The sequence below is a fragment of the Wyeomyia smithii genome, chromosome 3 (assembly GCF_029784165.1).
Source record: "Wyeomyia smithii strain HCP4-BCI-WySm-NY-G18 chromosome 3, ASM2978416v1, whole genome shotgun sequence".
NCBI classification, from domain to species: domain Eukaryota; kingdom Metazoa; phylum Arthropoda; class Insecta; order Diptera; family Culicidae; genus Wyeomyia; species Wyeomyia smithii.
This window is the reverse complement of record NC_073696.1, coordinates 173,316,726-173,340,179: the sequence shown is the minus strand read 5'-3', so window position 1 is coordinate 173,340,179 and position 23,454 is coordinate 173,316,726. Positions and strand designations below refer to the sequence as shown.

General features: G+C 36.3%; 1 protein-coding gene across 7 annotated transcripts in view; it reads right to left on the bottom strand.

The window, feature by feature from the left end:
• The window catches only part of LOC129733002 (Kv channel-interacting protein 4-like), a 53,768-nt gene extending 30,641 nt beyond the window's left edge, over positions 1 to 23,127 (bottom strand). For 2 of the 7 annotated variants that reach the window (XM_055694532.1, XM_055694533.1), the window contains exons 1-2: positions 20,259 to 20,853; positions 20,134 to 20,184 (exon numbers count right to left, since the gene is read on the bottom strand). In XM_055694532.1, the coding sequence (XP_055550507.1) occupies positions 20,134 to 20,184; positions 20,259 to 20,613 (406 nt within the window). In that variant the 5' untranslated portion in view covers positions 20,614 to 20,853. Of the gene's footprint in view, positions 1 to 5,364; positions 6,039 to 9,728; positions 9,875 to 20,133; positions 20,185 to 20,258; positions 20,854 to 22,912 lie in introns of those variants that run through there. The other 5 variants (XM_055694530.1, XM_055694531.1, XM_055694534.1 and 2 more) reach the window with 5 other exon arrangements.
• Between the last annotated feature and the right edge of the window lie 327 nt (positions 23,128 to 23,454).

Below are 23,454 nucleotides of genomic sequence, written 5' to 3'. Positions count from 1 at the left end.
TGTCATCTGCAAAGCCCACAACTTCGAAGCCTTTTGCTTCTAAGCTTTACGACCAAAGATCACATAAGTGGCGAAAGAACACATCTTTGCGGACATTCTTTCGTTGTCCTCACCATGATAGACGATTCAATTCAGAAGTGATTTCTCTTCTTGCAAGCATTGTATGAATCCAGTCAATAATATTCGTGTGAAATCCTTTTTTTTCTTTTTGCACATTTAAGAATAGGACAGCGCCATCAATCAGAGCAATTTCTTTAGCTGAAAGTGACTTTCCAATTTTCATAACCAGCGTATGAAGCACTGTGATAGTGGATTTTCCAGCTTGATAAGCAAACTGGAACTTTGAAAGTGGTTTTGTTTGCATGTAAGATGAATGAATGAAATAATTTAGCACTTTCTTCATTGTCTTCAACAAAACCGAAGAAAGACTAATGGGTTTGGGATGCGTCCCATCACGCTTCCCGGTGAATATTACTCTTACTACCATCCATTTTGCCCTCCCAGCTGGTCTCGAGGTACGATGCTGGCCAGTTGTCGTAGGTTCGAGTCTCGGCTCGGGAGAGACTGTTAGTGTTAGTAGGATCGTAGCGCTGGCCCCGAAATTGTCCTGTACACTTAACAGTTGGCTGCGAAGTCTGTGTATAATAAACAGAAGGTCGAGTTCCGAATCGGAATGTAGCACCAAGGCTTTGCTTTGCTTTGCTTTTTTCACCATCCATTTTGATAGAATATCATTCAACCTTAAACTGGCCTTTAAAAACTCAATAGGAGAAGGAATTACTATTGCTTCACCTTTTCGGAGCAATGCTGGAAATATTCCATCTGCACTTGCAGATTTGAAAGGCTCGAAGGATCTCATAGCACTTTCCACCCTGGTTTCCGTAATTTTTTTTTGTAAAACTTTGAAGTTTTTTGTTTCACGATACGTCCCTACTTGATGACGACTGCTTGTCGGGACAACTATTATTGTATGCATTTATTATTATTTCATTTAGCTGAATGGCCATAGTTTCCAATTCTGAAACTGTTCCAATTCTGCCACAATTTGAAGGTAAATCTCTTCGCAAATGTTATGCATATTGATCCGAGTCTGTTTTTAGAATCTCTATAAGTATCATATTATGGTTTTCCACTAATCCCTTCAAACAAAAGGTGCTTGTGATCAGATAATGTGGTTTCATCAGACACATGCCAATTAGCAGAAATTGCTGGACTGCATAGCGTTACATCCAAAACTTCACCTCTGATAGCGTTTGTAAATGTTAGTTTGTTACCTTTGTTGCAAATATCTATATTATTCGACGCAAGAAACTCCAATAGGCGTTTACACATCATTTATTTCACCTGGGAAATAAACCGAAGCAACAATGATCGCAGTATTCCCCCTAATGGTTGGTACCTGAACCATAACCGCTACAATTAATCACGTTTTACAATTTCTAATAGCAGCAAAGATTGTTAACTGGTAAACAACCCAACTTCAAACCTTCCAGCACGCCAAATCCGCACGAGAGTCACAAATGAAATAAGGCTTTCGTCTCCATATTGTCCCTCAAACGTTTTTAAAAACATGTGGAAACAATTTTTGTAATCGAGTAATCATTACTTTTTATACAAAACTTGTGGGAGTTTTCTCACAAAAGACGCTAAAGCTACTATTAAAAAACAAATATTTCTTTTTTTAATCTCTGCGACAATTGAATTACAATTTATCAGTTTTTCTTTAATGAATCACAGACCAAATTATTTCACTTTGGAAGCAAAGAGGACGGGACACGAGGCATATGGACGCTAGACGTATGGATGCTTGGCATAGTATGCTAGGCATGTAGACGCGAGGCATAATAAATACGAGGCATACTGCCACAAGATATAACAGACGCGAGGCAGGATGGACGACTCGCAATGACAATTCAAAAAATAAGAAACCTTTCCGGTTTCTCCTAGAAATATCACCAAGCAAGAATATTTCTAACTAACCACTTTGTAACAATTACTAAAAGTTTGTATGAGGCTCTAAGCCCTGCCTTTTTAATGCTTTTTCAGCATTCCTGACCGTTTACAGAATAAATTCTTCGTACGAATATGAATTTTCTCTGGTCTCTAACTACGCTTTTCTGTGAAAATTCGGTATCCCGCTAAAAATTCGTCCCAAATGTCGACACGAAAAGATTCAATGCGTGTATAGTCTTTCGATTACTATACAAGCAAATCGAAAAATATATACGGTATACTGGGGTCGCTTTTAACGCGGGTTGTTTTTATGCGTTTTTTTAAACGGGATATTTTTAAAATAACGCGGATTACTTTTACTCAATTCGGAAGATTATTTGTATGCAGTATCAAATAGGTTTAGTATAAACTAATCTTTTAAATGCGGTACAACCAACCGCGTAAAAAGCGACCCCAGTGTAGTCTGAGTTTAATGCTATTTTTAAAGACTTGGTTTAGGCAGAAAACCATTAACAAAAATGTCGGAAGAGACATCGTTTGGAACAACGCCAAAGAATACGTAATCGCAAAACAGCCAACGAAAGCGAAGAACCTTCAAGTCAGTGGATATTTGATTTTGCCAGGAAAGCATGTCCTGTGCAAACATTGTTTGTGATGCGTGTCCGGGCCACGGCGCGATAGAATCACCTTTTTCGATGCCAGAGTTTTTAGTTGCTTTCCTGCCACAATAACGCGCCTGGGTCATATAGAAATAAATTCAGTTAGTTTAAATATCTACCCGATTGCCAAGAGGCGGTTATTAAACTTATTCAATAAGTTCCAGAAGCAACATTGTATCGCAGGATCGTAGGCAAGCGGAAGTGATCGGTTGCCATCCAAAAACCGGGAATACCAGCTCTATAGGTCGATATCAATGCTATCCTGTATCCGGAAATTGATGGAAAAAAGATACTCCGTCGTCCAATGGGTCGATTCCAGTGGACTATCAGATACTAAGTTGAGTTTCTGCTAGGCCAAAGGGACGAATGTCTTGTGTTGCTTTCGACAGAAATTTAACTGGCATATGCTCAGCTAGAAAGTATTCGATCCAAGCTTATGAAAAAGACTGCATATCCATGACAGCAAGTTTTCAACTGATTCGGCTATCATTGCATTGCACAGCTCTCCCTGCTCCTCGTACATTCGGTACATAACTCGACAGTAACTGATGACAGCACACACATACAATGCCAAACGGGCTGTTATTTTTCATCTCCGTATGTCTGTTGGTTCTTCCATGTTGTCGCAAATGACTACACTCGGACTACATTTTTGACACCGTAAATGTTTTATTTCACTTTCCGGACTACAATTTTTCTTTCTCTGACTACACTTTTTCTGTCACGAACTACATCAGAACAAGAAAAATTTTGTGGAGAAGCGACAATAGAAATATTTAGAAAAACTGTGAATTGCTGATGGCGTACGTTAATTGCTTCGAAAGATGAACATACTTTACTGCGAAAGTTACTTTTGTCAGTTTTTTTACCCTAGAATGGAGTTCCAGTTATCGTACAAGCCACAGGAGCATTTTGAAGAACAAGCACAAGGTCTAGATTGAATTTTTGGCACACCAAGAACTTTGGTAAATTGCAATGCGCTTGAAATTATGACAACTTTGGTTCTACTTTTTCGATTCAGATAATAATTGAATTTTCATGAAAACATTCCTAAGAGTATCTATTTTCAATGCAAGCTAAATAACTTTTGTTATTCTTGTTTCTACAAAATCAAATATGAATACCGTTTCGTGAACCTCTTACTGTAAATAGCTTTAAAAAGTAATTGTTTTCGTTTGTTTAACCAAAAGAGATCAAAGTGATCCAAATCTTACAAAACACGAGCAATAAATATAGCGATATGACTATTTACATATTAAAAAGTTAGCGATTAGCGAAAGTTCCGCTAATGTGGGTTTAGCGTTTAGCGTCTAGCGATTTCGAGCTAAATTTTCCGGTTAGCGACTTAGCGATTAGCGTCGCTAAATTTTCGGTTAGCGGTGCCCACCACTGGCTATCCCTATTATTACGCATACCAATGAAACTACACTGAAAATGTTTTATTTCTAGCTACAAAGTGTAATCCGGAAAAGTAAGGCTACACCGCCAAAACAAATTCGACATATGATTCACGGCAGTAAGGCCGATGAAAGAATGAAAGAGAGATGGTGCGAAGCACGTTTTTTCTTACGTGGGGAATAATATCAACAATGGAAACGCTGTCATGTCCGAACGAACAAAATACACGCGCAAGAATAAGCTGTCGTGTGCAACACAAGACAGTTTCGTTGCCTTGTGTAAGCTGTAGCTGTATGTGAGCTCTCATGAATAGCTTATTCATGATGCTGTTAGAGTGAAAAGGGAGAAAAGTCGTCAGTATTGTGTCGCTCTCCAGTCTTTTTCCTAAGCCTGATTCGATCACAAAGGTATTCTGTATGAGTACACCATTGAAATTCGCCAAGTGAGAATGAAATAATGAACTTTCAAATTTATTAGAATTGAATCCCTAACATCAGTGAATCGGGTTTTCGATAATTCATCAAATCTACGTTTCTTTGTTTAAAATGTTTTACTTGTTTTTCCTGTACTCTCTATAAAAAATACAGGTGAACATACACTGCAAATTACTTATTATGCTTCAGACAACATGTTAGCACAGACTAACAGACGTAACACTGGAACCTAGCTCCATCTCCACAAAAAACGATCATTTCAAATTTCTAATCAGCTAACAGTCATCGCGCGACAACGCCGCTAGGGTCGCTATCATGCAATCTCATACATATTGTGTTGTTCCCCGTTTGACACATGCAGTAACGCTAGTGCTAATGTCGAAACACATGACACAGCGCGAACACGGCAGCAGATGGTGCTAGTGTTACCAACGTAAAGTACTGGAATCATCCGAACGATGATTTTATTGAAAATTTGTTCGAAGTGTTATGTCTGTTAGTCTGTAATGTTAGCTTCCTTGAATGAAAGTTGAACTCAGATTATTATTTTTAATTGATGCGGAATATGAACAATCAAATCTATGCATATTCTTCTTTCATTAGGCTTTGTCAATTTTGAGCTCTGCTTGTTCAATAGTCATCTTATATAAAGTAGCTTCTAGTGTAAGTAATAGGACGTTTTTAATAGGCATATGAAGTTTTGAAAGCGAATTCTCGTATACAAAACACAGCAACAAAATTAAAAAATAGATCTACATCGCTTTAGATTCATGGCTATTTTTATTTTTCAATAATAACAATTCTAATAATCGTCATCACAAATGAAAACAATCAATACATTAATATAGAAAATAATCAATATAGTTACTAAAAAGAGTCTACAACAGAATGACCAGTAGTTGAATGAAAAATATAGATACCAGTTTTGGATGTAAACTTGGCTCCCATCCATGCGGTGCGCAGATAATTTAGCACTCGTCGACATAGCGGCCGTTGTTTGTGGCTCAAATATTTTGACACATCGTTTTCTAAATCCTTGTGCTTTAGGTGGGATATAAAGTCGTCTATAGTACATATCGAACTGTCGTAGTTGGTTGGTCGCGAAAGGCTCAAAGACGTAGTGTTGACCACCACGCCTCCAGTTAACGATGGCGTCGTAACGGTGGATTCATCCAAGTTGGGCCCGGCCATACTCTTTCTTAAAGCCTCCGCCTTGTCAGTCGAAATATTAGTTGGATTTATATATATAGTTATAATATGAGGTTTAACTTTCACTCTGGATATACCGTTAACTTTGCGAGTTTTTTATTCACTCTCTAGCTGTGACAAAAGTGGACGAACTACATCCTTAGATCCTTTGAGCTAAATCACTTCTATTACACCAGACGTTCTGAATTATTCTTAAATGCAGTAGTGACTTTGCCACTATAAAAACGATACCAGAAAGGTCAAATCTTGTCATATATTGATGTCGAATGAATAATAGTAGAATGATTTTCTGTTTGCGCTGACTAAAAGTATGATTCTCTAAGTAATGTCCTTTCTCTATGTATTGTGCTAATGGTGTTCCACTGATCATCATATGCTATAAAACCTGTAAATGTCAGAAACTTGAATATCATTGTTGGACTAAGGTTTTTTTTTCAATTTTAAGGGTGGACTTCTCATACAAATTTATTGAAAATCTTCAATAAGACTATCAGACCGAACATAAATCGTATGTGGTCTTGATTTTACTTGCAGCATATGCCCATTAGCGACTATTTTAGAAGTTGAGCTGTGTTGGAAACATACAGAGAATATTATGGACCACATGAGTCTGAAAGAAACGACTAGTTTTCGACTTGAACCAAAACGCATTGGGACTTATTACGGGAGTCACTTCACGGTGAGATGACAACCGTAATAGGCACGGTGAAAGTGATTCCCATTTGATTTGCACGCGTCTTTTTTCACCGTGAGATTTTTTCACTTCATTCTTACCGTGAGTTGACATCCGTAATAAGCCCCATTATGTGATACCTTAATTCACATTAGCATTCAAAAACTAGATTAAAGGAACCAAAATCAACTTCATATCTATGTCCATAAAGATATGGGCTAGATATGTTCCAGAGATCTTCAAGTATCCACAGAAAAGTTGCACGAACAGAAAAAATCTCACCTTGCTGTTTTGGATAATTAAATCATGTTTTATATTTTTTTACACTGGAACCATATCCGGAACCGACCGGTTGGCTTCCATTTAACTTTCTTTAACCGCTCCCGGCTGGTCCAAAGTGACGACGCTGGTTTTGCACGCCAATCATCGTATGTTCGAGTCGCGACTCGGGAAATACTGTGAGTGTCAATAGTTCATATGTTCAATTCATATTTAATCATAAAAAACATTCTTTAACAATAGATTTATAAAGATGGTGAGTGGTCACAGGACAGAGGTTGATCAAAAAACTACGATTAGCAACGCAGGGGAAGGGGAAGTATAAAAATTAACCAAAATATGATCACGTGCTTTAAGAACGGTCTCTTATTAGAAATTTTCCGGTAGCTTTTGCTTGCTTTGTAGCTCTGGGAATAACGAAAATTAATGCGTAAATCGTGTTGGTAAATGTGAATTCTGTATGTGAAAGGAACGCCAGGAAGAATCGATGGCTATTAGAATGGGGCAGCCGTTTTTTATCACGATTGCGTCGATAATAAAGCAACGAAAGCTACAGGGTAGAAAATCAATTATACAAACACAATATATACTATGCATAATCGTAAGGTTACCTCAGCCCATTTTGTATGTTTGACCTACAATATGGATATGGAGTGTTTGTGAAAAGAGAGGTGTTACGGTTGGTGAAATATAGACTGAGAAAAATTAACTCGCCTTACGTTTGTATCTTTGTTATCATTACCAAAAGAATCAAGGTCAGAACGGATACAATACTTTTTTATTCTTCAGATTCAGCTTGATTATAATGAATGGCCAAATAAAAACTCAGACTACGTATTTCCTCTGATCATCAACGTTTGTTAGTTGGGGGATACAGGTCGAACTCGATTAATCGGAGTTTTGAATTCTTCGGATAATCGAACCGTTAATTCATTTTCATTTATTTTTTCGCTTGTTAAGAGCAGCTAGTTTGTTAATAAAAATTATTGTACTCGGTAAATTATCTGATATAAAAATCTAATGACTGTATGTCGATGTTTGCTTATATGGTAATGAATTAGATAACGGCTTCCAATTCATTTATCTCGGACATGCCTAAACTTTATTATTCGCAATAGGTTTCATTTGAAAAGTATAGCCACCTTCAAGTCCTCATGAACTTTTTCATGATGTTGTTTTCGCAGAGTGGGAGAGAGTAGTGACAGATCATATTGTGGTAGTCTTCAAGTTTGAAATTGAATTGAATTGATTCGTTTGCTTGCTACAGTCATGTTTTAAAAGCAAGTTTGAACAACAAATGAAGTATTAGAAAAAAATCTGAACAAATGTCCACGATTATTGATTTTTCTTTCGCGTACGCCTAGGGTTACGCGTACCCCAGGTTGAGAATCGCTGAATTAACAGATTCCGAAACAAGTTCCGGAATACTGAAGGAACATGAAGCCACTTAAACACCATGATACCCTTCAGGATAGTAAGGTCAACACATCCACGAAGTTTTATAGAGTTGAGAGGGTGTTGTCAACACCTGGTTGAATTGAACAGGGTTTATCATAATCAATCGTGCCACCTATGTTTATGCATCATTGAGTTAAATACGCAGCATATAACACAAAATACTTATTCGAAATCGGTGTTTCTATTAATATAGAATCGACAAGAACGCAAATGTTGCAAATGTTAACAAAATCCGAAATTGGAGAAAAAATGGGTCCGGATAATCGAAACATCCGCATGATCGAGCCCTGGATAATCGAGTCTCTGGATGATCATGCCTCCGGATAATCGAACCCGACCTGTATTGCTTTCGGAGAAGAACTGTCTGGTAGTATTTTATCATATATTTTTAGCTATAGTAATGCAAATTGTTAAGCTCAACTTCTTACTAGCAGGTCATTCAAATATTTATTCAAACTCGTCACAAAACAACAGCTATGGCATGCAGAGATATTCTCTTCGATATCAATTCAAGCAGATAATTAAAAATTACGCAATCATTATTAAATGCTTTCATACGAATTTCAGACCAATTTTTTTCTGCCGCTAGCCGAAACATAACGTCGGGAATCGATACACGGTAAGCGCTTAAAATGGTTACTGAAATTTAATTTTTTTAAGTGCGCATAAAAAATTTATTGTAAGTTATTTCCAAGGCTTCGTCGACAGTACTACATGCTGATATGTATTAGGTATATGTACATATCAATCATAATTGTTTAAACCATAGTACATATGCGATTGAAAACGATTTGTGATTTTTCAATATATCTTATCATGAAAATACAAAAATACATAAAGCAAAAACACACTTCAAACCGCTACACAACAGTTGCAATGTATCCTAGAAACCATAAAGCTTTGGATAAAGCTTTGTATAAGAAATATGTAATTTTTAGCCCATTCGATATAAAAATTTATTTCTCACTGCATCGGTCAGGGAATCATTTAAATTACTCCAGTACTTGGTCCCTCATTTGAATATAACACGATGATTTCCGACATGAGATGATAGTTCTATAGTCTTCAACGTGCAAATACTTCATTATAGCAGCTTGTTCCTATGCACACTTTACTGTCTTATTCATTTGCTAACCATCCGATGCACATTTTATGCCATCTCATAAACAACAGAATGCAAGAAAAACCGTAAATAGACAATCCTGTAAACAAGTAGAGACTCCTACAACTTTTCTTTTATGCAAACGTTTTCATGCATACGCCATTCATCACGTTCACGGGTATTTTCTAATACTCTTTTTACGGAGCCCCTTCTGTCACAAGACTCTTGACTTTAATTTTTCCTGTTTTGTTTAACCACTTCACTTTGCGCATATCGTTTACTAGACGAGGGACGACGATGATGCTGTTATATAATGTTGATAAGCGACACACGACACTCGTACATTTTACGGATGAATAAACTGCATCTTTTATGGACCCAACCCATTGCTTAATTTACGCGAACCTCTTCGAAACACAGTCCCAACAATTTCTGGCATTGATTGGTTGAATATGGTTCATTATACAAATGTTGTACCGACAAACACTTTTTGTTTTCAACCCATCAATTCTTGTCACTTTAGAAGGGTGTGCAAATAGTAATTGAGTTAGTGAAAAACTGACCCTGAAAAGTAACTGAGTGCTGAACCAAATAATCCAAAACTTTCTGCCGACCCAGACACACTGTGGGTGAAAATGGAACTGATAAAACAGGAACATAACATATGATTGCATCCTATGTCTGCATGTAAACAGGCAACTGTATCAGCAACGTGGAAAACAGTTCCGATGTCGGGTGTTTTCCGAGAGAGCGGAGGAGAGAACAGTTCGGTTCAATCGTTGCAGAGAGAGCATGCGTATTTAGAAGGCGGCAACTTGCTCAAGTTTCAGAATACAGACCTAACAATCCAGCAAAAGTGTGCGACGATTTTGAAGCGCTTCGTTACAATAAAGATTTTACGACATCCCGTACTACAAAGGTAGTTCTAGTTTAGTTTCTGGTATGTAAAAGTTTTCAGGTGGCTGATAACGATTCTAAATAGTAGACTCCAATATCGTATAGGTATCCTAAAATTTTAATTTGCTTTCAGTTGCAATAACAACGCGTGAAGTATTTACATTCCAGGGTGGGATGCCTTGCGAGTAACAATATTCACGATATAACTTGCATATGAACACATATCAAAACTTGTTTGTGTGTAATAATTATGTTTTAAGTCTTCCATATAAATCTCAGGTCGGGAATCAACAAATAACACACAATTATTGTCGACTTTCTTCGTTCCGTTAAACATTTTTATACATTGTGCCGTGTCAAATAAATGTTGAGTACGTATAATAAAAACAAATCATTTCTGATGCGATTGAAGCACCAAGTAACATCGATTTGAAAGCTAATATTACCAACAAACTCATAATTATCTGAAATTTCCTTGAGTGTATGTCAAATTTGTTGCCAAATTTTCTACATTTATATACACACACATGTAAAAGCACCAAAGCATCTTCTGATCAACTCTGCTCATTAAGCAGATAAGCAGATTAATCTTTCACTTTTCGTTTCATACCAGCCATAATCTCTTTTTTATGTATCCTAACTTTTTGCATCAGGGTCACTTAACCGTGGAACAACTCCAAGCCTTATGACTTTGGCCATAATGGTCGCTATCCTGTCATTGACAGGTCAGCTATGTTTAACCCGTAAAGACCCGGGACGGAACTTGTTTTTTGAAAATGCTCGTTCTCAGCACTGGAACGGCCGATTTGAGAAAACTTGGAATTTTATTCAAGGGGAATAGTTGTTCTAAGTTTTGGTAAAGGTGCCACCCCTCTGGACCCCTCCCCGTTTTCGTGAGACGCAAATATGTCTGTGTTTTTTTTTTCTAATTTTTCAAACAGATTGAGCAAACACTGGGAATTTTTGATACGTATCAATTGCTCCATGTATCAAATCATGTCAGGTAGATGAAATATGGTATGTAAGAGTGAATTTTGGAGTTCCAAATTATTTCAGTACAAAGTCACAAAAATACTTATTTTCATTAAAATTCAAATAAGAAAATCGTTCTTCAAATTTTAAGCTCTATATTTTTGAAATAAGGTCTCCTTAATCAATACGCGATGAGATATTTATTTTAGCATGCAAATAATTTGAGAAAAACGAGTTTAAATTCACTAAAGTACGTATTTTCATGGAAATCTGATTTTCTCAGTCTCCCACAGTAGGTGTCAACTTAGCTCTTCAATTTTCAAGCTCTGTATTTCTAGAGGAACGTCTTCTGAATCCAAAGATGCTGAAAGATTCTAGCATGCACAGATTTGGAGAAAAACGAGTTTGAATTCACTAAAGTACGAGTTCTTATGAAAACTTGAGCGGAGTGAAAATTGACTGCAACTGACAGATTATAAACGCACGCATGTTTTCGCTTGCTGCTGCTTTTTTCACTAGCGTTTGAATGCGTGAAAAAAGTGAACCAAAGTGAAAAAGATGAGACCCACAACTTTCGATTTCGCTGGATCGAATTTGTTTACAGTTCCAAGCGAAATGAAATTTTTGCAGGTTGAATTTTTCACGAGCGTGAAAATATGAACATTTTGTATGAGATTTTCACTTCGCTTGGAACTCTAAATAGGGCTTTACAATGAAATTCAATAGCAACCTATGGCGCAACTAGACCTTTCATTTGCAATTAATTTCATGAAAATCGGTCCAGCCATCTCTGAGAAAAGTGAGTGAGAAAAATTAGTTGCATATACACACACATACATACATACATACGGAAAATGTTCAGTTCGTCGAACTAAGTCGAGTGGTATATGACATTCGACCATTGGGACCACTTTTATACCTTTGGTTTTTCCAGTGCTTGCTATACCTTTCTAGGAGAAAGGCAAAACAGATTTTAAAAAAATGAGCTATTTTAGATAATTAATTTTTACTTCTTATTTTAACTTCTTTTCACAAAAAAATATATTCTGTTTCTAGAGTGTACCTATTTTTCGGAAAGACAAAAATTGTTATCTACAACTTTGCCGAAACCGTTTGAAACATCAATATCTCAGAAACCACACAACCGATTTCAATAAAACTGGTTGCAAATGATCGGGCTGTCTCCAAAATCCTGAACTTTTAAATTTCGTAATGATTGAACATATGGTTCAAAAGTTATGTAAAGAAAAGTTATCCTGAGGTTGTTTAAACTCACTCATTTTTCTCAGAGATGGCTGAACCGATTTTAACAAATTAGTGTAAAATGAAAGGTCTAGTTGCCCCATAGGTTGCTATTGAATTTCATTGTAATCGGATTGTAACTTTGTCCGTTGTTAATAAAAATGTGAAATCACATAATGAAAGTAAACATATTGACTTTCTCCTAACGATCACTGGCTAATTAAAAGGTAGAAAAGTGATCCAAATGGCCGAATGTCATATACTACTCGACAAAGTTCGACGAACCGAGCATTTTCTGCATGTATGCATGTATAGGTATACATGTGTGTGTGTATGTGTGTGTGTGTACGTGTGTATGGGCGCTTTTTTTTTGCGCTCACTTTTCTCAGAGATGGTCTGACCGATTCTTCCTATTTTGGTGTCAAATGAAGGGTCTATTTGCCTCTTAGGTTACTATTGAATTTCATTGTAATCAAACTTTCAATTCTGGCGCTGCGGCAAAATGTGAAAATCGCTTCTATATCTCAAAAGCTATGAACATAGTTGAATTCAAATTAATGGGCTTTAAAACTCTTAAACAATGAATTTCATAATGTTTAAACATGTGGTTTAAAAGTTATAGGAAGAGACGTAACCCGGAGACTGTTTAAAACTATAGCTACGATCAAAATATGTGACCTCAACATCATTTAAATTTGGTATTGTACAATTTCAATGTTTGCGGCCTTGCTCGGGATTGAAGTTGAAATTAAAAGTCATTTCTATCATTTCATTTTTTCTTTAGCACAAATATTACGTCAAATATCACATACTATACCTAAATTATCACTCTATATATAACATCAATATTCTAGTACCCAAAGAGTGGATATACCTTCATTGAATCGTATTTGACAATTTGAGGATGTTTTCCAGAAACCGGAAACTGCAAAACCGGGTTTCAAAGTGAAATATGGAGTTTACTCCCGGCTTACGGGCCCGTGATAATTTTCCTAAAAAACTTGGGTAATGTTTGTCCCTTTAAGGTTGTTTTCCGGAAATCGGAAGCTACTATGTATCTAGAAATTGCGTCCTAAGCTGATTTCTGGCCTCTGGGAGTAACGCTTCCGCAATACTCATAATAGATAAATAAAAATAAATAAATAAATAAATAAATAAATAAATACTCATAATGGATGATATTTGGTCATTTTAATTTGTTTTTCAGAAACTGAAAGTCGGCATCTTCGCCATTGAAATACCCGGCCATTGGCCATTTTAGGATGTATAACGGCAACCAGAAGTAGTCATCTGGATTTTTCGCGTGATGTATTTAAAACATATTTATTTCATGGTATTTGCATATGTATGTTTTAATGTATGCTCATATGCGTGTGAATGTTAGGTTTTGAAAGTTCGGTATAGTTGTGCTGTTGGCTATCCGAAATTCCTTATTTAGAGTGAAAAATGAAACCAGCAGAAATTTTCAAGGAGTATTTTTTCTCATGAATCGTGTAAATCTATTTTAACATATAATAAGGCTGGGTCTCACCGCTAGGTGGATTGATTTGGGTTATTTTTTAACTACAAAAGATTACCTAAACAATGAACCCTTTCCGACAATGGTGAAATCAAGGAAAAAAAAGTTGTGATTTTTTGAAAAAAAAAAAAATTGTCAATTTTTTTTCAATTTTGCCGAAGATAGAAATATTTTTAATTTTCCGTAGAGCACTCTATGGGGAATTAAAAATATTTGCATGGTCAAAACGGTTTGTTTGATTGGCATAGTATCTTTAACAAAGATGTAGATAATAATTTTGTCCTTCTATAAAAAATATACCCTGTGAAAAAAAAATCCAAATTGTTTTTCAAAATGTTTTACCTTTTTTTCTTGATACCTCCATGAACCCGGTTTTATTGTTTAGGTAATCTTTTGAAATATTTATAAAAAATGAGCTTTTTTAGATAATCAATTTTTAATTTTTAGTTGAACTATATTTTCACAAAAAAAAAAAAAATTTTAGAGTGTATATTTTTTTCGGAATAACAAAACTGTTATCTTCCACTTTGACGATCATACCGATCGAACAAACTGTTTTGGCCCTAAGAATATTTGTATTCATCAATACCTTCCCAATAAGGCGGGGGCCTAGCGTGGTTGGTAACGTCTACGCTAAACACGCTCGACGCCTGGGTTCGAATCCCAACGCCGACATAGGTGACGATGGTTGTGGTGATCCTCTCACAACCAACCCAACTGATCTAGATTCAATCCTAGCCGACACCGGGAGATTTTCTGAAGCAAAAAATTTCTGGGATCACGCCTTCCATCACATGAGGAAGTAAAGCCGTTGGCGCCAGTCCATTAATCAACGGGTCGTAAATTAGGGTCCTGCGTGGGGTCGCCTCCCCGGGCGTTGGTAATTGGCACAACAATAGTGGCGGAACTAGATCGACGGAAAATAAGCGAGGATAAAAAAACTACCTTCTCAAAACAGCATTTTTCAATAGCTTCTCAAAAATAAGTCGTATTCCAAAAAATAAACTAATAGCACAAAATAGCATCTTCTGCCTATAGAAACGTCTATGCAAAGTTTCAGTCAAATCAATGACAATTTTAAAAAAATATTAAAACTGGGACATTTTTTGTGGAACTGCTCACTTTATAGAATGGCTTAAGTTTGCTTTATATCTGGAAACCTTCGCTTCGCACTCACCAGTCAAATAAAAGCTTATGGTGTAAGAAATAACCAACTGTACCACTCGCACTAAAGTAAGGTTTTCTGAGTACAAAGTTACAAAAAAGAACTAGCAGTTCAAAGTTTTATTAAACCTGCTACACATTTTCTACAGATTCCTTATAATTCAACTTTGAGTCATACCGTCTGCCGGGGTGAGATTAGGCCACGGGGGTCAGAATGGGCCGAAACGGGAAATGTTTGTATGTTAAATTACTTAAATTTCTAGAACCTAATGCCTCAGACTCAATACTGTATGAAACATGACATATTTATTCACAACTTGAAATAGAATATAGATAATATTAGTGAACTGTTTTACTTAAAAAATGTTCCAAAGTACAGGCTGAAAAACACGCGCAAATAACGTTACCAAAAAATGTCCCATGCAAACCAACCCGATCAAGAAATTACATCAACTTACTGCTCAGATGGTACGTTAGGATGTCGTCTCCAATGTGTTGAGGAAATATTATGCGTTGAACCTGTAATGGCTCAGAAAATAATGTTTTTCCAAACTGTACACTTTTCGAGCCCTTTTGGGGTGAGATTGTGCCAAGCTATAATGACCGGTACAGTGTGCGGAATTCACATTCACGACAAAATTATATCAGTATACACCAAAACACTTACATTGTTCACATAGGGTATGTTGTCTAGCTATGGTATTATTTGAAATAATGACTAAATGCTTGAGAGCAGTAAGCTAACAACTATGAGATGGAAATTTACAATGACTGATATTACTTATGAAATGTAACAAAATTTTGTACACCTATTCTATATAAACTGATGACTTTTAAAGCAAGGAAGGAGGGTTGTGGGTACGTTTCCAGCAGTTTTGAGATCTCCAATGGAATATACAGTGGCCAATGACACATAATAATTGAAACGAAAAGTCTTCTCAGGCTTTATGTCCTAACGTTTTCCCTTTCTAAGCTACCTGGAGACGCCACTATGTGTTTAGAGACTGTCCATGAGCCACGTTCTGTGAGTAACCGATGTTGATTTGATCCAGTCATACATTCTTCTATAATTCATATGAAACGTAATTTCTGGTCAACCCCCTACAGCCCTTAATAGTCCACGTTGTTTATGGTCGTCCCTATACTTACTGTTTTATCATGTTATTCATGTGAATTATTCGTAGATACACTACTGTTCATTAAACAGGTATTAAATGCAAATTTTTGTTTTTGGCACAATCTCACCCCATAGAAGGGGTAAGATTAGGCCAAAGTTCATTCAATTATAGCAAAATCATAGTTTATGGTAACTTGACCATATTTGCGGCAGTCGTTGACTTAACATTTAAGTGTGCATTGACGTGATTTGGAACAAACTCATTGCCTAAATGTGTGCATTACAAACTAAGGAACAAAAACGTGTCTTTTTTTGGCACAATCTCACCCCGGCAGACGCTATCAAGTTTTATCCCGTTGCACAGTGGTTCAATTAGGAAAAGAGCAGAACTTAATTCCATAGCGCCTTTCACCTTCATCCTAGCTTAATAGTGTCTTCGGAACAATTGATTGTATGAATAACCCGCATAATCGCAAATTGTCAAAAACTATGAATAGTTTACTATACTAAAAATAAGAAGAACTAACTTTTATATTATATGGAACTTGCCTAAAATTTAGTTTTTTGTACTTAACCTTTGACAGTTCTTAGCAATTAAGTGTTCATGTAGACAATAATGTCCGATGAATGTAAATAAACAAAATGTAAATGTAAATGTAAATGTAGACAGTTGCATTTAACACGAAGTTAGTGCATACAAAAACACAAAGTTACAGAGTATTTCATATAAAAGTTAGTTTTTTGTACTTAAATTTTTTTAGTTATTTTACAAGAAAACGTTGTTCTAATGAAGCATTTAGGCATACAAAACACACGTTTTTGTTGAAGACCACACATCTCCAGGACTTTTCCTTACAAAGTTATAGCATATTTTAGGTTTTCACGAAGTAGTCGTAACTGAAAATGAGCTATCAATAGCACAAAAAGACATCTTTAAGCCATAGAAACATCTGTGCAATGTTTCAGACAGATAAAAAATGGTCGATTAAAATGTTTTGTGGAATTTTTCAGTAGTAAATCACGAGGGGGTGACACCCATGAGGAAATGCGTGTTCAAAAGAGTGACATCCGTGAGAAATATTATCAATTATGTGGAGGTCGGGGTGAAACCTTCGAAAATTATATAGATTTGCTTCTAGAAATATAACCTCAACCAATTTTTCAAAAATGAATAGATTTAGTGCAATTTAAAATAAACATGCTAACTCTCACAATTTTTGATAACAAGGTCACTGCAACGTGGTTACTTAGGAAGAAAGGGGTGACACCCAAATTTTCCCCGGTCACGCTACGCCACTGTGTGGTTCAATATGCGATCTGAAACTGAACCAACAAATTTCTGAAAAAGTTAGATTTAACATAACATAGCAGATCATGTTTATCGAAAATAATCCAAGTACATGACTTATTCAACAAAATTATATTAAATTATACTGAATTACATCTATCTGTACTATAAATGTATACATAGCTCTGTACTATCGTGAAGATGATTTATTTCACCGTTACCTTATGACTATGACTAAACACACTAGCCATTATATAACTACGTAGGTCGACGAAAATCTCTGCGGCGGTATTGACATTGGTGAATATATCTACTAAGTTATTTAGGATTGTTTTTATTGTATAGACAGATACATTTTTCCTTCTGCTCATGTTTATGGTTTTCGTTATAGACAGTGCCCATCTGGCATATTTCTGTGGAACCGCATGCAAGTAAGTGTTTTAAATATAGAAAACGTTTATATACAACAATATGAATCGGTGACAAACTCTAGTTCATATGAATATTTTGATACCAGAAATTACACGACCATGATTGCTTAATGGTAGAGCAATAAATATGTAGGATGAAAATTCTGTTAGTGACAGCCCTAGTCACTCACATCAGTATTTTCCTTCATCCTCTATCCGATGCCCCAAATATCATTCTAAATTCGTTATCACCGCATAAAGACCTTTTCATTTTGCAACTTTAATGTAACTTATATATTTTAATGAACCTAATGCTTAAATCAAAACTTTTTTGTGAGAAGAAATGTGAGAAACAGGTATGATTGAAATTGTTGATGTATCTCTCAAGAACATTTTGTAGAATATATAAACTGCTTCTCAATACATAACAACAAGGCAGAAACAAACGGTTATTTTATCTCATTCACATATACCTTGGGTTGCCACGGTGTGTATGGTAGAACGACTTTATTTTAAAAAAGTGGGCATCGCCAAAATCTTCATCATTTAAAAATATAGCGTTTTACCTTTCATTTGGATCCCTCATTTTTTTTTTAAGAAATATTTACAACAGCAAAACGTATAACTACGGTACTACGAAGAAAAAAGAAAGCACTTTTAAAGTGACGTAGTGTAAGTTGTAGGTTCTAGTTTTCAAGTTTTCCAAACATCCCTAAAATTTCAAAATACTGTAGGGCATTTATTTTTAATTCAGTTGTTTCTCAACCGATTATGAATGTTTTAGCCTTTTATCCTTTTTCGGAAAAGAGAAAGATAGAGCCTTTAAAGTATATACCAGTTTGCATGGGCGTAGCCAGAATTACGAATAGAGGGGGGCAATTTCTTAAAAATTTTAGAAGTAAAAAAATGGTATTTTGAAAAATAAAAATAAATACTAGTGGTTAGTGATTGTTACATCAAGGCAACCAGTGAAAAGTTGTCCTTGACATCAGAGTGGAAAATTTGATTATTATTTGTCCAACCTCGAATATAAATAGATGTTGCGACGAGGATCTCTAGAACCCACGAACATGGCAGAAGATAAAGTTGATCAGCAGCCGCAACCGGGAATTCAAGATATGATTCTCAAGATGGCCCATCTTTTACAGCAGATGGTGGCCCAGTAGCAGTAGCCTCAGTATCAAACCCCAGAGCAGATTTTCCCTCTCATGGAACATCACCGACTTTGTCTTCGACTAAGAAAACAGAGTTACGTTCGGACGCTGGTTTAACCGGTACCAGGACCTCTTCGAGAACGATGCAGGCCAGCTGAATGATGCGGCAAAGGTACGTCTACTCCTCCGGAAGCTGGACACCCTTTCGCACAGCCGCTATCTCAACTACATCCTGTCAAAGCTTCCCAAGGACGTGAAGTTTGAAGACACAGTCAGGTTTTCAATAAAATATTCGGGTATCAAACGTCAACGTTCCGGAAGCGGTTCATGTAACTTTTCACGATTGTTGTTGACCATCTGCCGATGAACATACAGCAAGCAGAGAGCACTCAACGGCTGTTCAACCATTGTTGACCTCAGCCAGGTTTTCACCCGACGTAATGTGCTGAACGGGCTTCCGGCTAGCAGGTCTATAAGATCCAGCACTTCCAAGTTCTTAAGGTCTGCTCTCATGCTGCTGCAATGTTGATACGAAACTTCCACCTCTCCAACAAAATTGTCAACTTCGTAAAAAATTACGAAACTTTCGGTTTTGCGCTTGAATTCTTCCAACGACATGCGTATTACGTTAGCGGGATGCAGCAAGGACAACGCGTAGGCAGATGCACTATCTTCACCGAACCGTGTTTCTAGTGAGGTTACAAGAGAATCAAGGTGAGGAATTGTCATAGCTCGGTTCCATTACTCCAATACTAGTTGATGCAGGCGGAACCCGGTACTTTTGCCGCTGCAATGTCCTTGGTGGATCAACTGAAAAACCTGTGCAATTCCACCTAACATAGGGCAAACATTCCAATCAATTATTTTTGATCTGGCTCATACTTTACACAGATGTTTCTATAGGCTAAAGATGTCGTTTTGTGCTATTAGAGATATTGAAAACAAAATTCTGCACCAATGTCAACAACTAGGGGGTTTAACTTGAAACTTACCAGGTATTTTTTGTCTTTCTTCGCACAATTTTATTTGGACCCCTTATTTCAGGGTGCGAAAAAAGGGAATCTTAAAACTTATGAAAGAAAAAAAGCTATATTTTCAAATGGTGAAGACTTTGGCGATGCCAATTTTTTGAAAATAAAGTGGTTCTACCTTACACACCGTGTTGCGCTTATAAAATTGTATTAAGTAAAAAAACGTCAACTTACTTTCAAGTTCATTTTCCTCACCGTCAGATAGCTGGTTTGCTCTTTCCGTACCTGTTGCATGAGATAAACATGTGTATCAAAAAGAAAGTCTTTATTCACTGAAATAAGACGTAAGATTTACAAACCATTTTTGTTACAGCATTTACACAGCAGACAGTCTCTGAAGCGAGAGCTCTTTACGTTCTGTGACTGACTTCGGGGACCAATACCACGCGGTAGTTGTGGCCTCCGCCGTCGGCATTCACTCATGTGCTCTCTGCTAACATCATTGTTGGTACCGTTATTATTCAACGTTATATTATACACTGGTTCAGTATTGCGTCTATTAGTGCAGGAAGTGTCCTCCAACTCTACATCGATGGCAGTAAAGCCATGAGGACTGCGACAATCTGATCGGCTGGTCAAGGCCATCACGGGTCCTCGATTGTATTCGGCCACATCTAACCGTTTTTCAAGACTTTGCATTGCATCCAATTGCATTGGATAATACCAATGAAATGCACAGACATATACACAAACAATTTTTGTTTTGTATGATTAACCAACAATGGATACTTTTTACAATCACTTAAGCGGCCGTTTTTTTCTAATAAGCTCACCAAACTAATTTCATTTTTTTCGCTTGATGTTTATGTCTAGTTTTTACTTATTCATATCCGAAAGTTTTTATTCAACAAGATTGTGAAGAGTGATTAGAACATTTTAGCGCAAACGAATATTAACCCACTTCCGCCGTGTGACCACTTGACAAATAAACTTAAAGTACAAACATTTGGAACAGATAGAGAACAGATCGATCTCACGAACGTAATGTAGTTTGTGTCAATTGTGCTCTTAGCTGATGCACTGGCGTAGCGTGGGGGGCGGCTAGAGCAGTCCGCCCCGGGTGTCACCCTCTAAGGCGGTGACACCCATGAGGAAAATTTTAATACGTGTCACCTTCAAAAGAGTGACATCCGTGAGTTTATTAATCAATTAGGTGGAGGTCGAGCTGAAATCCTCGAAAATTGCATATTTTATTCGAAAATGAGTAGATTCAGTGCAAATGAAAACGAGGGTGCTAACCCTCACAATTTTCGATAACAAGATGATCATTTTTTGAGATAAAAATTGATTTCTCTTATTGGGGATTGGATTAATCAGTAAAATGTCGTGTCTTTACAACTGGTTTGACAATGGTTTAAACCAGTCGTAAAATCGAATCTCGGTTAGAAGAATCTGCGGGAATCAGTAGGATCGCCGAGCCCAGTCCTGTTATTGTCCAATTGGCTGTGAAATCTTTATGGACAAAAAGGTCATGTTACTGCCTGTGATCGCATAACTCTAACATTCGACATTTTATGGGTTGGGTTTTTTATGGGGACATGCTTCAAATAGTATGTACTTTTTACATCTGTAAAAATATGGTTATGTTTGTTCGGAAAAAGTCGTAAAAAACAAGTCACACTACTTTATTTTTTCAAATTTTCTATCAAAAAAGCTGCCATCTAAATCCACATCAGCATCTACTGGAACTCGAAAGTTATTCTGGTACGATAACCAACCACCGGTGATCCGTTTCTAGTGTTCAGCTCACGCTCGTATAATCCTAGAAAATTTTCATTTCCGCTATGATATATTCCAAAAGCAGCTTGAAAGTGCCGGCATAAAGATATTGTTGTAAAAATTTCAGTTCAAAAGTAATGTTCAATATATGCATAGTAAAAAGTAGTGCTTTCTTCATAATACTACATTTAGTTGAACTATTTGCAAGATATATTGGGGTACAATGCATGTAAGGTCAAAAAATAAAAGTGTCGTTTGCTCGAACAACCAATTTTGCAAATGTTACAATTGCGATTAAGGCAGTGTTTTTGGAAGTGAATCTATCACCTAAATTTTACTTTTTGCATTGTGAGCAAACATAAATCACTGCTCTTACAGTAACCTATTTGACAATTCATTCTGGCAATCATTTATGATTGTGAGAGTTGTAAATTGTTATTTGTATATAACAATACAATGTGGCTCCAAAAATTATAGTAAAGTCAATCAAATAGGTAAATATGTAGGTAGCAATATAATTTAACGTTTTTTTTCGGGCATTATGTCATGCGTAGATGATAATCAAATAATTTTGTTGTAATGTGTATTTCTATGTGTTTCCCATTACTTAAATTCAGTTTTATCTTCAGGTAAGAAGCTTCATCAAGACATTTTGTAGTATAAATTGTCTATTAAACGTAAAATATACTGAACAAGTCGTATGTTCGAAACTGGGATGAGTGAATCAGTTAGATGTAATAATAGTGTTGACCTTAAAATAGCCCTGTACTTAATTGCGAATTATGTCATATTCCAAGACGAGATGCTGCACCTCTACTTTTAAAGGGTATGATCAAGTTCTTAATCGTACAAAGCAAACACATTACACATATTGTAACTGAATATTTAAACAAAGATGTATTAATGATCAAGTTGATTCTGAATGTCATTCTTCGGAAGAAACACAAATAATATTCATCTAGCAACGAAGTGAAAGCGACGATAACCTACATTGTATTATAATTTTATTTTTGCATTATCCACCATATCAGGTCGAAAAATATAATCTTGCTAAAAATTTCAACACTCTATAAATATACACTAAAACACCGCCAACACCGCTGGTGGTGAAACATATTCGGATCCACAAACCATAACATCAAAAAGCATTTCACCGAATAAGATATTCGCGAGAAAAACCCAACCGCATCCAGCAGCGCTTGAACGAGACTGATCGCAACACCCAATCGCCTACCGTTTTACGCAAATGCTTTCGTTTTTTTATTGGCTTTAAATTGCTGTTATATTACCAACAATGTACCAACACCCGTTCAACACAGAATCTTTCCCTAAAAATGCGTTTCCTATTTTTGCACTAAGTAAGACAATAACAGAAAAACTATTTCAAAAGAAAAACTGCACTCTCGAAAATTGACGATCAAATAATCAATCACGAACCGAAAGCACTCCAAGACGATTCAAAACTACACAAAACGGATTACAGGGGATACGTAGAGTAGCAAATTATCTACTTGAAGAATTTCTCTCAAAGTTCGTGCACTCGCTCTAAACCGAGTATTGCTCTCTTACCACATGACTGGTACGATCGACTTCGTTTGTAAAACTTAGGGTTGCCTTTATAAATTCCTGGCTATGAAAAAAATGTATTTTTTGACTTACTAAGTTGTTATTGACTATGGAAATATGAGAACACAGAGCACAAACAATTTTGACGTAGAACTACATCTCTCAGGAAGTTCGACTACACGCTCGGCTACGTAGGGATGTAAAATGAAA